Genomic DNA, 20,298 nt, shown 5'->3' on the forward strand with positions numbered 1-20,298 from the left:
ACTCACATACGACAAAACTAAAAGCAACTTAGATCTAACAGCTTTTGAGTATCAGATCATGGATGGAATGGCAAGCTTTTCAATCAAGTTTCCAAGTTACTTCTTTAAAAATGCCTCAGAAAGCCTTTAAAACAAAAGTGTGTGGAACTTCTGTTCTTGTATTTGTTTATTGCAACATTTCACATTGTTACATACTCTGTAAAGAAAAAAAAATCTATCATGTGACTAAATACTTTTCTACTGGCCGGGTGAGGTGGCTCCCGCCTGTAATCCTAGCACTCTGGGAGGTCGAGGCCTGTGGATTGTTTGAGCTCAGGAGTTGGAGACCAGCCTGAGAAAGAGCAAGACCCCGTCTCTACTAAAAAAATAGAAACAAATTAGCTGGACAACTAAAAATACATGTAGAAAAAATTGCTGGGCATGGTGGCGCATGCCTGTAGTCTCAGCTACTCAGGAGGCTGAGGCAGAAGGATCGCTTGAGCCCAGGAGTTTGAGGTTGCTGTCAGCTAGGCTGACGCCACGGCACTCTACCCTGGGCAACAGAGTGAGACTCTGTCTCAAAAATAAATAAAATAAATACTTTTCCACATCCTGTTTTCAAAGTCAAGAATGGCCAGAAAAAGTAGGTGGTCTCTCGTATCACGTGTTTGGCATGTCCAGTTTTTATTTATTGTTAAATTACTATTCAGATTTTCAAATTGTACAATGTTTGGGAAGAAATTTGACAACATATTTCTCAGAGTAAACTTTATTACAGCTACTTTTCCAGAAAATACGTTCAGTAAATATGGTAATATAGGAATAAACTTGAGCTCATAAGCCTTTGAAATTTTTAAGAAATCTTCAATGATGCTGATCAGGGAATTCTTTCATTGGTGGAATTACTTCTCCAGTCTCCAGAATTATATCACCCTAGGAAAACAAAGATATATTTAGTAGAAAAATCTTAAGTCTGCAGAGGTGATGGTTTCTTCTGTTGCATGTTGGTTAGACCTCACATGGAAAAATCTAGTTGAGCTCTGGCATTCACTTCAAAAGGGACCTAAACAAAGTAGAAGCTGTCTAAAAGTGAACAACAGTATTAAAAAATCATAAGGTACAAGTGAAAGAATAGGGGAAATCTAACTCATAAACAAAATAACCAGAAAGGACATGAAAGTTGTGTTCTCCAAGTCTGTGGTCCCCAACCCCAGGGCCTTGAACCAGTACTGGTCTTCAGCCTGTTAGCAACCTGGCTGCACAGCAGGAGGTGATGGGGTGGGTGGGGGGGTGTCTCAACAAACGAAGCTTCTTCTGTATTTACAGCTGCTCCCCATCACTCACATCACCACCTGAGCTCTACCTCCTGTCAGATAAGCAGTGGCATGAGATTCTCTTAGGATTGCAAACCCTACTGTAAACTGTGCATGCAAGGGATCTAGGTTGTGTGCTCCTAATGAGAATCTAATGCCTGATGATCTGAGGTGGAGCTGAGGTGGTGATGCTAGCGCTGGGTAGTGGCTGCAAATACAGATTATCATTAGCAGAGAGGTCGCACAGAGACCATAATAAATCAATCGCTTGCAGACTCATATCAAAACCCTATCAGTAAGTGGCAAGTGACAATTAAGCTGCATCTGGTGGCAGGCTTTATAGTGGCAAGTGAGTTGATGTACTTCAATTGTACAGCTGTATCTGGAGGCAGGCTTTAACTCAGAATCCAACACTTATTTAAATCCACACATGGCCGCCCGTATTTTATTTACCACTTCCATCCATCCCTCTTTCCCACACTGCGCACTTGTCTGTCTCAGTCACAGTTTTGGTAAGCCCACAAGCTAACCCAATCAAAAGTGAGTAAAAAACAAACATTGCTGGAGAGCTTCTCTGGAAAGGGGGAAAGACCCAATGATGAGACAGCAGAAGACTCTAAGACTACCAACAAAATAAAAGCTGCATTTAAAAGAAAATACCAAAAGTCCTACTTAAATTACGGGTTCATTGCAACAGGTGATTCACATTCTCCAAGCCCACTTTGTATAACATGTAGTGAGTGGCTGTACAATGAAGCCATGAAACTTTCAAAACTGCTTCACCACATGGAGACTGAGCACCCTGCATTAAAAGACAAGCCTTTGGAGTTTTTCAAAAGAAAAACAATGTGAACACAAAGAACAGAAGCAATTATTGAAAGCCACCACTTCATCAAATGTGTCTGCATTGAGAGCATCATTCTTAGTGGCTAACCACATTGCTAAAGCTAAGCAGTCCTTTACTATATTGGTGAAGAGTTGATCCTGCCTGCTGCTAAGGACATTTGCCATAAACTTTTAGGAGAGGCTGCAGTTCAAAAGGTGGCACATGTTCCTCTTTCAGCTAGCACCATAAGTAGATGAATTGATGAAATATTAATAGCAGACGATATTGAGGCATAATTGTTAGGGATGATTAATGAGTCACTGTGGTACACAATCCAGGTTGGCAAGTCTACTGATGTTGACAACAAGGCAACAATGCTTGTTTTTTTGTGATACATTTTTCAGGAAGATGTGTATAACGATATGTTATGTGTGTTTCTGTTGCCAACCAACACCACAGCTACAGAACTATTCAAGTCTTTGAATAATTACATATCAGGAAAACTAAATTGGTCATTTGGTGTCAGTATATGCACAGATGGAACGGCTGCCATGACTGGACAGCTTTCTGGTTTCACTACTCGGGTCAAGGTGGCCACTTCTGAATGTGAATCTACCCACTGTGTCATCCATACAGAAATGCTGGCCAACTGAAGAAGGTCACCTGAACTAAACGTTTTGCAGGATGTGATTAAAATTATCAACCACATTAAAGTACATGCCCTTAACTCACATCTGTTCACACAGCTCTGTGAGGAGGACACAGAGCACACACATCTTCTCTTATACACAGAAGTGAGATGGCTTTCTAAAGGTAGATCACTGGCCAGAGTTTTTGAGGTATGAGAGTTGCTCCAGAGATTTCTTTCAGAAAAACTGGCAGCACATTTCAGTGACACAAAATGGGTCACAAAACTTGCTTACTTGTGTGACATATTCAACTTGCTCAATGAACTCAATCTGTCACTTCAGGGGAGAACGACAACTGTGTTCAAGTTGGCAGATAAAGTAGCTGCATTCAAAGCTAAACTAGAATTATAGGGAAGATCAGTGAACATTGGGATTTTTGACATCTTTCAAACATTAGCAGAGATTTTGAAAGAGACTAAGCCAGGGCCTTCTTTCTCCCAGCTGGTGCACGATCACCTATCTTAGGTTTCAGAAGAGTTTGAACATTACTTCCCAACCACAAAAGACCTCCGAACTGGGAAGGAATGGATCCATGACCCATTTGTGAATAAGTCAAGTGAATCAACGTTGCCCATGCTAGAAAAGGATCAACTGCTTCAGATCGCAAATGACAGTGGCCTTAAAAGTATGTTTGAGACAACTTCAAATCTCCATACGTTCTGGATTAAGGTCAAGGTGGGAATATCCTGAGATTGCCACAAAAGCACTGAAAAGCCTGCTTCCATTTCCAACATCCTATCTTTATGAAGCAGGGTTTTATGCAGTGACAGCAACCAAAATGAGACTACGAAGTAGACTGGATATAAGCAACACACTTGAGGTGTCACTGTCTCCCATCACCCCAAATGGGACTGTCTAGTTGTAGGACAACAAGCTCAGGGCTCCCACTGATTCTGCATTATGACGAGTTATATAACTATTTCATTATATATTACAATGTAATAATAATAGAAATAAAGTGCACAATAAATGTAATGTGCTTGAATCATCCTGAAACCATCCCCACTTACGCCGGGTCCATGGAAAAATTGTATTCCATGAAACTGGTCCCTGGTACCAAAAAGGTTGGGGACCACTGCTCAAAGTGATAAAGGAATAATCTTTATTTATAAATGCCTTAGAAAGAAGTTGCAGGGAAATATCTATAGTTCAATACAAGGAGAGGATATAGTCCCAGCAACTGAATGTGTTAAGCAATCACCAGTTTTCTGTTTGGCTTATATAAAAACTTTGGCTGCACAGCTGGTCCAGGTTATCCTTTCAAACCTAGAAATAGTGTGTGGTGGTCAAAAGGTAATGGGCTTTGAAGCCAGAACCAAGTGGAGAGAATTTTGGAACCTCCACTGACAAGCTGCATAATTTTGGGCAGATTAGTTAGCTTCAGTTTCAGCCATGTGTTTAAGATAATATTAATAGATTCTGTCAGCATGGCAGTCCCTGAATGACTGGATAGAATAGAATTATCCCCATCCCACATCTGCCATTCCCTAAGCTGGTACTGCCATTATCTGATGAAGAAATACATTTGCATTATGTTTAAGCCACTATACATTCGGGGGACAATTTGTTACCACAGCTATAGCATTATCTTAACACAGAAATTACAGCCTTGAAGTGATACTAATGCTGCTGTAATAAAAACTATGGTGCACTAGTTTAGCAGGCTGGTGGCAAAGATACAGGCACTGGAGGCTAAAAGATGGAAATAAAAGGCAGTGGCAAGCTATTTAGCAAAAATGTTTCCTAAATACTTGGAAGCAGACTGCCTAATGAGCTTAAGGTTCAGGGAAAAGTAACTGAAAAAACAGTTAAAGTATGTGTTTGGATACTACTGGCTGCCTTGGGAATGTGCTTCAAGAAGCATAAGCTCAGGCAAGAAATAGCTGATTTGAGAAAAGAATAAAAAATGGAGAGAATCTAAAAATAGGGGACCTGGTAATACTGGAAAGTCAGATTGCTTCTGAATCCCTGAACGATAAGAGTTAACATGAGACTGTGAGTAACAGAAGCCCAATAAAACTCAATAAATAAAGGAACTCAGCCTTATGGCAAAAATAAGATTAAAATGAAGGTGAACTAGTCTGCTTTAGCTGGCCTCCACATAGCTGCCACTGAGTTGACTGAGGCAGGTGCATGAGGACAAAGAAATGAAGAGTTGATAACTACATATAGAAAGAATAAACACTGGCATGAGGAACTGACTAGAAGCAAACAGATTAGACGCCTACCAAGTATTTTTCTTTCCATGCCTACCAAATGTTGAGGGAGATGGATGTGCAAAGAAACCAAACCCACACACTACGAAATCCTATGAATGTTTCAAATTAAAACCACCTTCCTCAACCTTCCGTGAACAGGAGGCAGATTTTGAAGGCTGTACAACCCCTAAGGAGCACATGCCCATTTAGATGTGGTCTAGGTCAATAATGAAAAAGAAAGAACTCCATTGTGGACAGAACCAGGGACCAGGAAGAACAATGGACAAAAGTGTTTCTTCCAGAAAACAGTATCAGTGTCCACTCAAGTATATTCCCATACACAGGGGTTAGGAGTAACTACTGGGATTTCAGAATTGCCAAGAACCAGTGACTGCTGTGCTAGCCATATTCTACCACTGAGCAATGGGTGTGGGTGGGGAACAGGGGATACAGTTAACTTGACTCCTTAGTTCACTGATCCTCAAATCAAGAGAAGTCACATCTAAACCTGACATACTATTCATATTGTGCATCATCTGGAGATCTTGGATTTGGTGCTAGTTGCAGTGATGGAATAAGACTTTGGGATTTCTCCCTAAGAAAGGGATTAAGCATGTTGTGTGGGAAGAAAGCAAAGAGCTATTTGGTGACTAGAAGGATGGACTGTGGCAGAGAATCCATGCATGGAGGTATGGGAAATAATAAGAAGCATATAAATATTTGGGACAATGAGAATGAGTTTTGGCCAACAGAATTTGAGAAGAAGTGATGTATGCTACTTCTAAACTTGGACCTTATAATCATCCCTGTGATGTCCAGCCCTTTCTTCTCCTACCACGATCTTAGAAGCCTCATACTCCAGAGGCACAGCTATAAGATCGAGGAGGATCACTTGATCTACACTAGTCTGTAATGTCAGTAAAAAATAAATCTTTGTTTTGTTAAGCCACTGAAATTTGGTAGTTTGTTAACTACCTATCCTATTCTAAAACGTATGTATAAATGAACATACTTCAGTTCCTCAAAAGGGAAGATTCTCGGCCGGGCGCAGTGGCTCACGCCTGTAATCCTAGCACTCTGGGAGGCCGAGGTGGGCGGATCGTTTGAGCTCAGGAGTTCGAGACCAGCCTGAGCAAGAGCGAGACCCCATCTCTACTAAAAATAGAAAGAAATTATATGGACAGCTAAAAATATATATAGAAAAAATTAGCCGGGCATGGTGGCGCATGCCTGTAGTCCCAGCTACTTGGGAGGCTGAGACAGGAGGATCGCTTGAGCTCAGGAGTTTGAGGTTGCTGTGAGCTAGGCTGACGCCACGGCACTCACTCTAGCCTGGGCAACAGAGTGAGACTCTGTCTCAAAAAAAAAAAAAAAAAAAAAAAAAGGGAAGATTCTCAAAGGGCTCAATGGCAAAGGGCTCAATGGCAAAGAAACAGGAAAGAACCACAGTGGCAAAAAAAACAGAAATATGGGAAATGCTACAGAATCACTGATGTGGACTTCTGAATAAAGCCCTCCTTTTCCTTTGAACAATAATGGCAAGATAAATAAATAAATAAGTATATAAATGAGATACTAAATAAATATAAGTTACACAACTGGTGAAACCAGCAAGATAATTTCCTATTTTGAGACTACGTAGACCCAGACACACATCAATTACATACAATGAGATAAAAGAAATTCCCTACTATTTCCTAAAGCAGGGTTACAACTGGGATGATCAATTTTGGTGGTTCTCCTTAAAAATTCCCTTGTTGCAATAGATAATGATTACTGTAACTATGTCATTTGATTGAAGCAAGAATCAACACTAAGTTTTGTTTTTAAAATTACAGAATTTAGAGGTATGGTAGTTCATTATCTGTAATTAGAAATAGATAAGAACATAACATGTATTTTACTATGCGAAACAATAACCACACTAACAGCCAGTAAAAATACCAACTGACTACTGACTAATCTTTTAATGCTGAAAGAACTCATTTTAAATTAGCATTATGGCTTACATATTCATAACATAAATTTTAAAACAAATATCAATGGATTTTAAATTTACAGATGGAATGCATAAGGTGAAACCTTGAAAATGAGGTACAAAGCCATAGGAAATAAGAGTTTGGAACTAATAATAGAAATTCAGTTGTTGTCACCATGCTTAGGTATATCTGGCTGCTCAAGCTCATGCCTTAAGTCCTTTACCCAACATGAAACAGGATACCAGTGAAAACTGTTAGGATTTTCAACTCACTTTAGGACAATCAAGTCACAAAACAAGTGTTACAGACAGGTTGAAAATGAATGGGCCCACTTCCCATTTTCAACTGTAATTGCTACCTCATACTATTTACTTTTTTTTTTTTTTAAATGAGAATACACAAAACAGGAACATAAACTGACAGCAAGAAGAAAGGAACATTTTAATCTAATGATCACTAGAAGGGAGGGAAAGGAGAAAAATAACGTACAAAAGAAAAATCAGAGAATTTTTAAGACTTACTGGGAATATTCTGGGCTTGCTTTCAACGATGCCATATGGTTTTGTCTGAAATAAAAATAATTCTGTGTTAATTATGATGTTAGAGTTTCTTCTGAAAATAAAATAGGTCATATCCCAAATTTTAACTTAAGCCCCAAACTTTCACGGAACTTTTTTTGTTTGTTTTGTTTTGTTTGTTTTTCAGCTCATTAAGGGGGTACAAAAGATCAGGCTATATACATTGCCCGTGCCTCCCCATCCCCGCGAGTCTGAGCTTCAGTTGTGTCCATTCCCTAGACAGTGCACATCACACTCATCATGTAGGTGTGCACCCCTCCCCTCCCCCCACCCCATCCCCCCCAGTCAGAACTTCAATCGTGTCCATTCCCCAGGCAGTGCGCATCGCACTCTTCACGGAACTTTAGACTCACACATCCAACTGTTAACTCAACATCTCTACTTGGCTATCAAATAGGCATCTCAAACTTAACCAGGTCCAATACTTAACTTCCCCCAGCTCCAAACTGCTCCTCCCCAAGTTCCCTACCTCAGTAAATGGCACTTTCATTCTCCCAGTTACAAAAGCCAAAAACCTTAACTCCTCAGCAAAGCCTGTCGGTTCTACCTTGAGAATATACCCTGAATCCATCTGCTTCTTATCACCTATACTACCACCACCCTTGCCCAAGCCTCTATCATATTCTCACCTGGACTACCACAATTGCACCTAGTACCTTCCTGCTTCCACCTGTGTCCTCCTACAGTCTATTCAACACACTACAGGCAGAGTAGAGTGATCCTTTTAAGATGTATCACTCCTCTGCTCAAAGCTTCATAAATCTTACAGAAAAAGTCAAAGTCCGTGCTACCTCACACTATTTCCTCCCATTTCAAACTTTGAAAATGAGGTACAAAGTCATAGGAAATGAGAGTTTGTAAATAATAACAAATTCAGTTGCTGTCCTCATGCTTGGGTATGTCTGCTACCATACTATGATCTCTAAAACCCCATGATCTAGCCCTTGGCTCCCTCTCTGATCTGTCATTCTTTCCCTCACTCACTGTACTACAGCCACAGCAAGTCCCATGTTACTAATCCAGTCAGTCAAGTCTACTTGTCTCTCAGAGCCTTTGTACTTCATGATTACTGTACCCAAAATGCTCTTCTCCTAAATATCCTCATTTCATTTGTTTCTCTTTAAATGTCACTTCCTCAGAGAGGCCTAATTAAAATAGCAGCTCCTATCATTCCCCAGTCTTTTACCCTACTTTTCTTCTGTAGACTTGATCTATAACATTATATACTTCTTTATTTATTACCAGTGTCTAAAACTAGAATAAACATTTCATAAGGGCAGGGATTCAATCTATTTTGTTCACTGATGTATCCCTATGTTTAGAATAGTGCCCTGCAGAAAATGTTAAATAAATGTTTGTTGAATAAATGTACTTTTTAAGCATATACATCTGGCCGGGCACAGTGGCTCACTCACGCCTGTAATCCAAGCACTTTGAAAAGTCAAGCCAGGAGAATCACTTGAGCCCAGGAGTTCCAGACCAGCCTGGGCAGCATAGCAAGACTCGGTCTCTAGTAAAAAAAAAAACCACACAAACAAAAATGTTGTGGTATATCTGCGCAAGATATACCACAACAAAAAATTTAAATGATTATTGGCATGATATAAGACACAGAGAACTAAAATATGAGAGAAATTCAGAATATAATGTGAGGACATTAAAATGTCTTTATTAAGAACTATGGCCGGCCGGGCGCGGTGGCTCACGCCTGTAATCCTAGCACTCTGGGAGGCCGAGGTGGGCGGATCGTTTGAGCTCAGGAGTTCGAGACCAGCCTGAGCAAGAGCGAGACCCCATCTCTACTAAAAATAGAAAGAAATTATATGGACAGCTAAAAATATATATAAAAAAAATTAGCCGGGCATGGTGGCGCATGCCTGTAGTCCCAGCTACTTGGGAGGCTGAGACAGGAGGATCGCTTGAGCTCAGGAGTTTGAGGTTGCTGTGAGCTAGGCTGACGCCACGGCACTCACTCTAGCCTGGGCAACAGAGTGAGACTCTGTCTCAAAAAAAAAAAAAAAAAAAAAAGAACTATGGCCAAAGGCAAGAAGACATTGAAATGTCTTCAGAGAGATGTAGAATTCAACTGGACAGCAAAGGAGTTAGCTGAAGCAAACTGGCTGCAATCTTATTGAAGATGCAAACCTTCATCTACCCAAATCAAGACAAAGAATAAGGTAAGCGAGCGGCTTTGAGACCTCCATGGATACAAAATGTTTAACTAAATATGTCCATCTGTGGCGCAGGAAAGATCACCTGGAAGTGTGAATCCCTCAGATAAGCAACCATAGTAATATCAATTGTCAACCCAGTAACTGCAGCTTGTTGCTTCTCCCAGAACTGTCTTTTCAATCCTAGAAAAATTTAGTAAAATACAGATATGATAAAGTAAATTAAACCCAGACTATAAATAGGAGAATGACAACTTTTAAAAGTTCTAAAAACACTGGGACAATCCATATATTCTATTGGTTAGCATGTTTGTGACATATAAAATAATCTGGTTATTAGATGTTCTAATAGATTAGGTTTAGGATTCAAATTAAATGCATAATTGACTTAGACTTGTGATTTTAAGTTTTGGTTCTTAGGGTCATAAATTTACCCTATAAAGACTTAGAAATAAAATTGAATATACAAAATTGATAAATGCAGTTTAAAATATTTAAGAAAATTTGATTATGTGTATGAGTAGAATTGTTTTAGAAGAGTTCAACATTCATTAGTCCAAAGATAATAAGAACAAAGAAAGGAGATTGTTCTTATTTTACTAGATGTTTGATAGATGCTTAATAGAATTTCAAAATTAAATTTAAAGAATTAAGAAAAAAAGTAGCTTTCTAAATTTGGAACTAACAAATTGAGTATTTGTATTCCAGGTCACCGTAACCGGTTCTTTCTGAACATAAATACCACTCTTGGACGTGAAAAAACTTTCACTGACAGAAAGTAGTATCTTTTTCTTCTCTAGAAAGAAAAAAATATGGCAGATAACCATAAAAAATTGTTTTAAGCCCATCAACAATAGAACAATAAATTATTCTCTGACCCTTACATAAAGTGCTAGCCCCCTTTAAAGATTGCAGAAAGATTTTGTGTTGGTTTATAGAAAGCACTTTAACCCAACACTAATTCCTACTAGCCCCCACTAATCTCATGTTTTTAACACATACGACAGGCCATGTCCACTTGAACATCTCCAAAAACTACGGCTGTACCTGCTTCTAAACAAATTCATCACCAGAAAGCCTTCCTCTCCAAATACCCCATTTATAATTTCCAAGGCTAAAAATTTTACAGTCATAAATGACTCTGAACTTTGGTTTTATCCCCAACTTAATGGCCAACTTTAGGTGTTTCTTCCTTTAAAAGTGTCTCTGGCTTCACTTTTCTTCTTCATCCCTGCTATCTTCACTCTTAACTAGATTCTCAACTAACATCTTCTAAACTGCAACAGCCTCCAGCTCATCTGCCTACGGTCAGAACTTTCCTCCCTTCAATTCATCCTACATTTCAATGTTTTTCTACATTTTTGTCAATATATCACATTCATCAAGACACTCTCCCATTTAAAAATGGAAAGCTTCCCATTGCCTACTGCATACAGTTCAACCTCTTCTGCCTAGCTTTCAAGACCTTACACTGATTGGTCCCAGACCAATTCAACAGAGACCTTCCATTCTGGTCATCTCCTCAGTGGTAGTTACAGATGGCCATGTTCATTATTGACTCCATATCTTTGCTTCTAACTGCAATAACTTTTCTCCTCCATACTCTTACCCAAATCATACCTATTTTCCAACTTTACTATTAATATAAACTCCTTAAGGTCAGGAATTTGGTCTTCTACAGCAATAAAGGAAGAGGGCATACTAAGCACTCTATGCCTGCTGATCAACGGACATAATCTTAAAGAACAAAAATGTCAGCAATCAGAATTCTAAAGAGCCTACACAACCAATAGAGAACAAGTTATGTTGGAGGGAGTATTCTGGAAACCCCAAACAATTTTGGCTGTTTATTGCACTCTTTCTTCTTTAGTATGCTAACAGAAAGCAAACCTAAACTGGATTATATATAACTTGTCAGGCAGTCCTTAACTGTTTTTTGTTTTTTTTTTAATAATTTTAAACTTGCATGAAGTTGCAAGAATGACAAAAATAATTTTTTTTTCTTGAATCACTTTATGGAAAATTGCTGACTGGTTTATTACTCTAGTGTGTATTTCCTATAAACAATGTTCTCGATCACAATACAACCATCAAGGCAGGAAATTAACATTAATACATTACTACTTCTATATGGTTTTAAGAATCCAATTGTCTTGATAAATTGTTTGGACTTCTCAAAAAATCCCCTTATGTAACTTGTTCTACATTGATTGTGTAGGCTCTTTAAAATTCTGACTGCTAATGCCATCTTTATTCTTTTGACTGAGCAGATTATGCCCACTAACCAAGAATTGTATTTAGTTGACATGTCTCTTTAGTCTTCTTCAATCTGGAACAATTCTTCAGTCACTCTAACTTTCATGATCTTGATGCATTTGAAGCTAATAAGCCAATAGTGATGCACAATAATCCCTTGATTTGGGTTTCTCTTGTTTCCTCATGATTCAGGTTATGCACTTTTGGCAGATATATCACAAAATTAACACTGTTTTCCTCTTATTGCATCGTATCAGGTAGTACATAATTTCAGTTTGATAATGTTAGTTTGGATTTCTTGACTAAGGTGGTGTCTGCCCAAATTCTCCACTGCAAAGAGATTCTTTTTCCCTTTGTAACAAATAAGTACTTTGAGGATAAGCATTTTAAGATTAATATTAGCATCCTTTGATGTTTCTTGTCTGAATTAAATATTACTATGATTCTCAAATGGTGATTTTTCCAATTCTATCATTCTTTGTCCATTTATTATTTAGCAAATTGTACAAAAAGTGCTTGTTTTTCTATCCTTTTAAGTCATTTATTTATTTATATCAGTTTGCACTCATGGATTCTCATTTTATTTATTCAACTGACTCTCATCTATTACTATCATTATTTATTTTGATGTTCAAATTGTCCCAGTGGGAGTCCCTTCAAGCTGACTCCATGTCCTTTTGATGTCTCAATCATTCTTTTAGCATTTCTTTACTTTCTGGCACAAAAATATATTGTAACCTCATCTTATACTTTCCCTGACCCAGCCCTGGAATCAGCCACTTTTCCAAGGAGCTGTAGATCCTTTCAGCGGATAATTATATTTAGAAAGTAAGAACCGGTGTGCTAATTACCAAGGGGTGGTAATGTTCCCAGGCCCTCTCAGTGGACAGAGCTAGAGAATATGTATATATAGACACTCATCCACATTTGCATCTGTATTTATTTCTGTATCTCTCAATACATACTAAAAACCATGAGTTCACACCAATACCTCCAATTCTATTCTGCCACCACAAGGTTTACTTCCTTTTCACATACATAACTCTCTTTCCAACAGTGAGAATCCTGGGTCCCATTATCATCAACATATGTACTTAGCAGGCATACCTCATTTTATTGGGCTTCACACATATTGTGATTTTGACAAATTAAAGGTGTGTGGTAACCCTGAGATAGCAAGTCTATCAGTGCCATTTTCCAAGAGCATGTGCTCACTTTGTGTCTGTGTGTGATGTTTCAGTAATTCTCATATTTCAAACTTTTTCATTATTTATTATCTGTTATGATCATCTGTGACCAGTGACCTTTGATGTTACTATTCTAAATTTTTTGAAGTGCCATGAACTGTGCCCAAAGATGGCATACTTAATCAATAAATGTTCTGACTGCTCTACCAACTGGCCATTCCCTGTCTCTCTCCCTCTCTTTGGGCCTTCCCATTCCCTGAGACACAACAATATTCAAATAAGGACAATTAATGATCCTACAATAGCCTCTAAGTGTTCAAGTAAAAGGAAGAGTCACACATTTCTCACTTTAAATCAAAAGACAGAAATGTCTCTTAATATTTTGAAATTAAAAAAAAACAAACCTAGAAGTGATTAAGCTTAGTAAGGAAGGCACGATGAAACCAAGATAAGCAGAAAGCTAGGCCTCTTAAACCAAACAGCCAATTGTGAATGCAAAGGAAATGTTCTTGAAGGAAGTCAAAAGTGCTACAACATTGAATGTAAGAATGATAAGATAGCAAAACAGTCTTATTGCTAATATAAAGAAAGTCTGCAGAGAAGATCAAACAAGCCTCAACATTCCCTTAAGACAAAGCCTAATCCATAGCAAGGCCCTAACTCTCTTCACTTCTTGAGACAGGTTAGGAAGCTGCAGAAGAAAAGTTGGAAGTGATGAGGTTGCAGTGGCCTGTGCCTGTAGGCCCAGCTACTTGGAAGGCTGAGGCAGGAGGATGTCTTGCATCCAGGAGTTCGAGGCTATAGTACCCTATGAAGGCACCTGTGAAATACCCACTGTACTCCAGCCTGGGCAACACAATGAAACCTCATCTCTAAAAATAGATAAATTCTTATTTAGATTTTAAAATAAAGTCTGAAGCTAGAAGAAGATGGTTCATGAGGAAAAGAGGAAAGAAGCCATCTCCCTAACATAAAAGCACAAGGTGAACCAGCACGTTATCCAAAAGCTATAGCTAAGATCACTAATCAAGGTGGCTACACTAAACAAAAGATTTTCAACGTAGGCAAACAGCCTTCTCATGGAAACAGATGCTATCTAGGACTTTCATGGCCAGAGAGACATCAATGTCTGGCTTCAAAGCTTTGAATGTCAGGCTGACTCTCTTATTAAGGGCTAATGTAGCTGGTGACTTAAGTTGAAGCCAATGTTCATTTGCCATTCTAAAAATCCTAGGACGCTTAAGAATTATGCTAAATCTACCTTGCCTGTGCTGGTAGATAAATGGAACCAAATCTACCAAATGGTAGATAAATGGAACCAAAAAAACCTGGATCACAGCACATCTGTTTACAGCATGGTTTACTGAGTATTTTAAGCCCTCTCTTGAGATATATTGCTCAGAAAAAAAGATTTCTTTCAAAATATTACTGCTCATTGACAATGAGGCTGGTCCCCCAACAGCTCTGATGGAGATGTACAAAGAGATTAATGTTGTTTACATGCCTGCTAACACAACATCCATTCTGCAGCCCATAGATCAAGGAGTAATTTCAACTTTTACACCTTATTCATTAAGAAATACATTTATTTCATAAGACTATAGCTGCCATAGGTAGTGATTCATCTGATGGATCTGGACAAAGTAAATTGAAAACCTCAAAATTATTTACCATTCTAGGTACCACTGAGAACATCTGTGATACACAGGATGAGGTCAACACAAACAGGAGTTTGGAAGAAGTTGATTTCAACACTCTTAGATAAATTAGAGGGGTTCAAGACTTCAGTGGAGGAAGGAACTGCAGATGGGGTAGAAACAGCAAGAGAACTAGAATTAGAAATGGAGCCTGAAGATGTGACTGAATTGCTACAATCTCATGACAAAGCATGAAAAGATGAGGAGTTGCTTCTTATGGAAGAGCAGAGAAAGTGGTTTCTTGAGATGGAATCTACTCCTGGTAAAGATGCTGTGAAGACTGTTGAAATGACAACAAAAGATTTAGACTATTACATAAAGCACAGGTGATAAAGCAGTGGTATGGTTTGAGAGGACTGACTTCAATTTGGAAAGAAGTTCTACTGTGGGTAAAATGCTATCCAACAGCATTGCATGTTACAGAGAAATGTTTCACAAAAGGAAGACATCAATGTGGCAAAGTTCACTGTTGTCTTACTTTAAGAAATTGCCACAATCACACCAACCTCTTCAGCAACCACTACCCTGATCAGTCAACATTAACACTGAGGCAAGACCTTCCACAAGCAAAAAGATTACAACTTGCTGAAGGCTCAGATAATCATTAGCATTTTTAAGAAATAAAGTATTTTTTAATTAAGGTATGTACATTATATTTTTATACATAATGCTATTGCACACTTAATAGACTATAGCATAGTGTAAACATAACTTATATGCACTGGGAAACCAAAAAATTCATGTGACTCATTTTACTGCAGTGGTCTGGAACTGAACCTGCCATATCTCTGAGGTATGCCTGTATTTGATCAATCTCTCTATATGTAACCAATCTCTTGTCACCACAACCATACCCCAGTAAGAACACCCTCCTCATCTCATTCAGGTTCTAAGTTACCACCTGCATCATTGCCCTATATCACCCTTCCCCCAAATATCCTCCTCCCTCTGCTGAGGTTCCAATATCCTGTACCAAGTTGCTGCCACTGCTACTCCCCAAACAAGTGTGCTCACCTTCCTTCCCTGCAACTCACTCAGGATCTAACACCCCTTACTTGGCATAAGAATGCCTTCCTCACTCTTTCGTGTCCCAATATTCCATGCTGGGCAACCACCATTGCTCCCCCAGCCACACCACTGCCCACAATGCATGCCCTCCTCTCCCTGCCTGGAATCCAATGCTCTGCACCAAACTGTGCTAACCCCTAGCCTTTAAAAATTATAACTGGCTGACTTCAATTAGCCCATGCAAGAGCTTTCAGAGTAAAAAGTTCCAGCTTTTGGACATCTTGGACACTAAAGACAGTTGTGAAAAATCAGATAAAATGAAGTAAAGTAAATGGGATGTGGTAACAATCTTTGTCTATTTCAAACTTTGTTTTATACCAAATTTATGCTTAACAAAAGGGGCAGAAATTCTTTTTTCCCTTCCTACTCAGGACCCCAAGTTTATACTAGTATTATTAGGTCAGCTACATTCTATCATTTCTATGAGGAAATGCATTTCAAGTTGTAAACTAATATAAAGACAATTTTTTTGAAAAACCATACATACTTAACTTTTATTAAATCTTTTACCTAAAAGGGTTCAAAGTACTGCAAAATCAGTTTATGAGTCACCGATTATTTCCATAAGTAGGAAGAAAATAAAGAAAACCCACACATATCGGACAGAGGTCGGGGCTGGGTGGAAGGGATGGGTGTATACCTACTTGATGAGTGCAATGCGCACTGCCTGGGGAATGGACACGCTTGAAGTTCTGACTGGGGGGGGGGGAGGGGATGGGTGCACACCTACATGATGAGTGCGATGTGCACTGCCTGGGGAATGGACACAATTGAAGCTCAGACTCGGGGGGATGGAGAGGCATGGGCAATATATATAGCCTGAACTTTTGTACCCCCAAAATGAGCTGGAAAAAAAAAAAAAAGAAAACCCACACAGAAAATAATTTGGGACAATATTAAAAAGAAATTCTGAAAAGCACATACTTACAGTCACATGATACTTGAGATAATAATGAACAATCCAGACCGGTATAAGTACATGAGTAAAAGCAAAGAGACTGCGTCGGTATACCTTATAGACCTGGGGAAATAAACACATACACAAAATAAATATATCCCTTTTTTTTATGTTTGTGGCAGGAAAAAAAGTATCAATGATATAACAATGTCATGATTATTTTACATATAAATGGTACATATTTTCTTATAATCTGTAGCAAACCTCATCCACTCAAATAATTTTACTAAATGTATGACCTGCTAGAAGATAGCTACAGAGTCCTACCACGCTTAAGATGAGTAGCATTTTGTAAGAGCACAGTATGGTACCTATAGATGTAATATTTTTTAAAAAAAGACTAAAATATCCTTATTATAATTTTGTTAAAGATAAAACATAGCAAAAATAATGAAAGAATAATTTTAATGGATTTAACCACAGTAATCAAACCTACAGAATTTTTCTGGTAAAGTCATTTCCCTAATTTATCAATTTCAGACACCCACAATCAACACCACTTGCATCATTCTAGGTGTAAGGCAGACAAGCTTGAGCACACCAGTGCTGGAAAAAGAATGTTTTACATACTGAGGATAGAGTGTTCTAAGCTCACTCTGAGATACCTTCTGACACACTATTTTAAAAGAGAAATGAACTAATGGAAATTTCCTATGGCAGCCAATTTAATTGAAATACCCCTATCCTTTGGAGAAAAGACAATATAGAGTTTCAATATTGTAACAGACATGATTATAGAAGAAAACATTAACTCAAAGTACTCAAAGTAAGGTAAGATTAATTTCAACAAATGATTATTTCCTAGATCACTGGATAATGAGTGGGATGTCACCTTTCTACCAGTGACTGCCAAAACCAACAGATAACATCAAGGATACAAAAGGTGAGAGGATTAAACTAAAGAGTTGAATTTTAGGCTGGGGGCAGTGGTGCATGCCCGGAATCCTAGCACTCTGGGAGGTCGAGGCGGGAGGATGGCTTGAACTCAGGAGTTCAAGACCAGCCTGAGCAAGAGCAAGACCCATTTCTACTGAAAATAAAAAAAATTAGGCCGGCATGGTGGCATAGGCCTGTAGTCCCAGCTAATGGGGAGACTGAGGTAAGAAGATCGCTTGAGCCCAGGAGTTTGAGGTTGCTGTGAGCTAGGCTGACGCCCCAGCACTCTAGCCCAGGCAACAGAGTAAGACTCTGTCTCAAAAAAAAAAAAAAAAAAAAAAGTTGACGTTTACCACCATAAATACCTTACAGCACTTTCTCAGAAAAATGTGCATCAGTTCTGTTGCAGTAGACTTTGTTGGACAATAAGAAAGTATACACATGTGGATATCAACATGAACTCCTTCAATTCCTAGCCCTGTGAACATGATGAATTGCTGAATTTTGGTAGACCACATTTAAAACGAGGATTGGGAATAGTTTCTAGCTTACAGGAGTAAAGAAATGAATTAACACATGTAAAACCCTTAGCAGAGCACCTGGCACATAGCAAGGACCCAAGTGTTACCCATCAGTATTATTACTATTAGTCAGTATTGTAGGTAACTTAAAGCAATTCTGAGATGTAGCGTTCATCACCCATAATTGGTGTGATTTAATTAGCATATCTCAAGAAAATACCCACAGATTCTGTAAATAAAGACAGTCCTTGAATGAGTGATTTTCTTCACAATCCGGGAATGTCACTTTTCAATGAAACATTGTGTTAAAAGTACATAGTGGTGTTTTAGAAAGGTACCTCTTGAATATGACTCGCTATGCATATCAGCAGGACTCTGTCTCTAATGGTGATCACATGGAGCTATACCACCAGTTAGGGGCAGTGTTACTTGGTCTCTAGAACCTCAATCTTAAAAGTTAGATAAGTACCCTCAAATATTAAAATCACATAATTTTAGCTCTGGTGAGTCCTTGGCTATTATTCTGAGGAAAAATTTCTACAGTCTGAAAAGAACCAAACGTGCAGAGGAAGTAAAAAGCGTAACTTAATATTCGCCAAAAGATTCGCCTCCTTCTCACAACACTTGACAGCAAAAAGGCGTGATTCTCCCAAAGCCATACATGCTTCTGAACTCCTGACTCCAAGCCCCAGGACTCTTCCGACAGGACTGTGTCCCCGAGGCACAGAGTGGTGTCAGTCCCTGGCGTGGCTGCAATGAGCGGACGTCCAGTGGCCGGGCTGGCGGCCGCTGTAGAGTCTGTGTGTGGGGACGCGGGAGGTCCGTCACTCACCATGTTCCTCCAGGGGCTTCCATTCTGCAAAAACTTATTCCAGAATGCCTCCACAGGCCACAACTTCCGTGGGGGCAGCACTGGCTCCCGAGGACTCAGCTCCTGGTCCTTCAGCCATCGCCTTCTCAGCTCTCGCAGCTGCTGCAGCCGCAGTTTCTCATCCGGAGTGTACCCCGACATGTCGCGGCTGGCACCAAGGCAAAAGGACACGGCGCGCCCACGAACTAGGATCTTACCACTAAATGCGCGCTCCCGCCCCAAAAAGCGACCTTGCAAGGACGCCTGGGAGCGGCGCGCGGTTATGGCGTCACACCCTGGCCCTGCCTCTGCGGCGGCCCGAAGTCTTCTCGAGGAAAGCAGAGTCCGGGCATGCGCAAAAGCCTCCACCCAGCCCCTCCCACCCAGCCCGCTCTGTGGACCCAGACTAGGAGTCGGTGGGAGTGCGAGGGCTCTTAGTTAAGGAACAAGGGGAGAAAATGACATACAAGAAGAAAGTATGCGAGTTCAGAGAGCTGGAGGTTTTGAAAAGGAAGAAGAACTTGTATACTGGGAGCAGGAAGGATGAGTATATGTATTTCAGTGACCATGATGTCCAGATGTAAAATTCTTTGCTTGCCTCTGCCACCTAGGAATTCCTCTTCCCATGCATGACCTAGAGACAGCCTGTGAGGATAGTTAAATCCAATTTCAAATCCCAGCTGTGTTCGTAACTGGTAAAGTGACCTTGAGCAGCTGTCTCAGTCTGTCCATCTGTACAGAGGAAGTAAAAAGCGTAGCTTAATATTTGGCATAGTTACATAGATGCATTCACTCTTTCACCCAGCAATCCCACTTCCAGGACTCTATCCCAAAGATACGTGGTAAAAATATGAAAGGGCATGCATGGCTATTCACTGCAGTATTATTCATAATAGCAAAATACTGGGAATAACCCCCAAATTCCTCAATAAAGGACTGGTTGAATAAGTTATAATACAGCTGTAAAAAAGACAAAATTACAACAAATCTAAAGATCTTAATTGGGTTTTATTTGTGATTCCAGAATTGAGCAACCACTTCATTCCATAAAGCAGTATGAGCGTTCTGATGAGCTGAGCAGAGGAGATTGGCTTTATAGACAGAAAAGGGCTGAAGAAAGCAGAAACAGAACAAAAAGCAGATGATCATTTT

General features: G+C 39.4%; 1 protein-coding gene across 3 annotated transcripts; it reads right to left on the reverse strand.

The window, feature by feature from the left end:
* Positions 1 to 215: 215 nt before the first annotated feature.
* NDUFB6 (NADH:ubiquinone oxidoreductase subunit B6) lies at positions 216 to 19,779 on the reverse strand. 3 transcript variants are annotated; one of them, XM_069474331.1, is made up of 4 exons: positions 19,129 to 19,774; positions 16,870 to 16,962; positions 7,506 to 7,550; positions 226 to 912 (listed from the first exon to the last, which is right to left on the reverse strand). In XM_069474331.1, the coding sequence occupies exons 1-4, from the start codon at positions 19,306 to 19,308 to the stop codon at positions 844 to 846; spliced, it is 387 nt and encodes a 128-aa protein (XP_069330432.1). In that variant the 5' UTR covers positions 19,309 to 19,774; the 3' UTR covers positions 226 to 843. The 3 variants fall into 3 exon arrangements, with proteins under 3 accessions (XP_069330433.1, XP_069330434.1, XP_069330432.1); XM_069474332.1 differs by lacking the exon at positions 7,506 to 7,550 and having other exon boundaries at positions 216 to 912; positions 19,129 to 19,779; XM_069474333.1 differs by lacking the exon at positions 16,870 to 16,962 and having other exon boundaries at positions 219 to 912; positions 19,129 to 19,775.
* Positions 19,780 to 20,298: the final 519 nt, after the last annotated feature.

The sequence above is a fragment of the Eulemur rufifrons genome, chromosome 7, assembly GCF_041146395.1.
Source record: "Eulemur rufifrons isolate Redbay chromosome 7, OSU_ERuf_1, whole genome shotgun sequence".
NCBI classification, from domain to species: domain Eukaryota; kingdom Metazoa; phylum Chordata; class Mammalia; order Primates; family Lemuridae; genus Eulemur; species Eulemur rufifrons.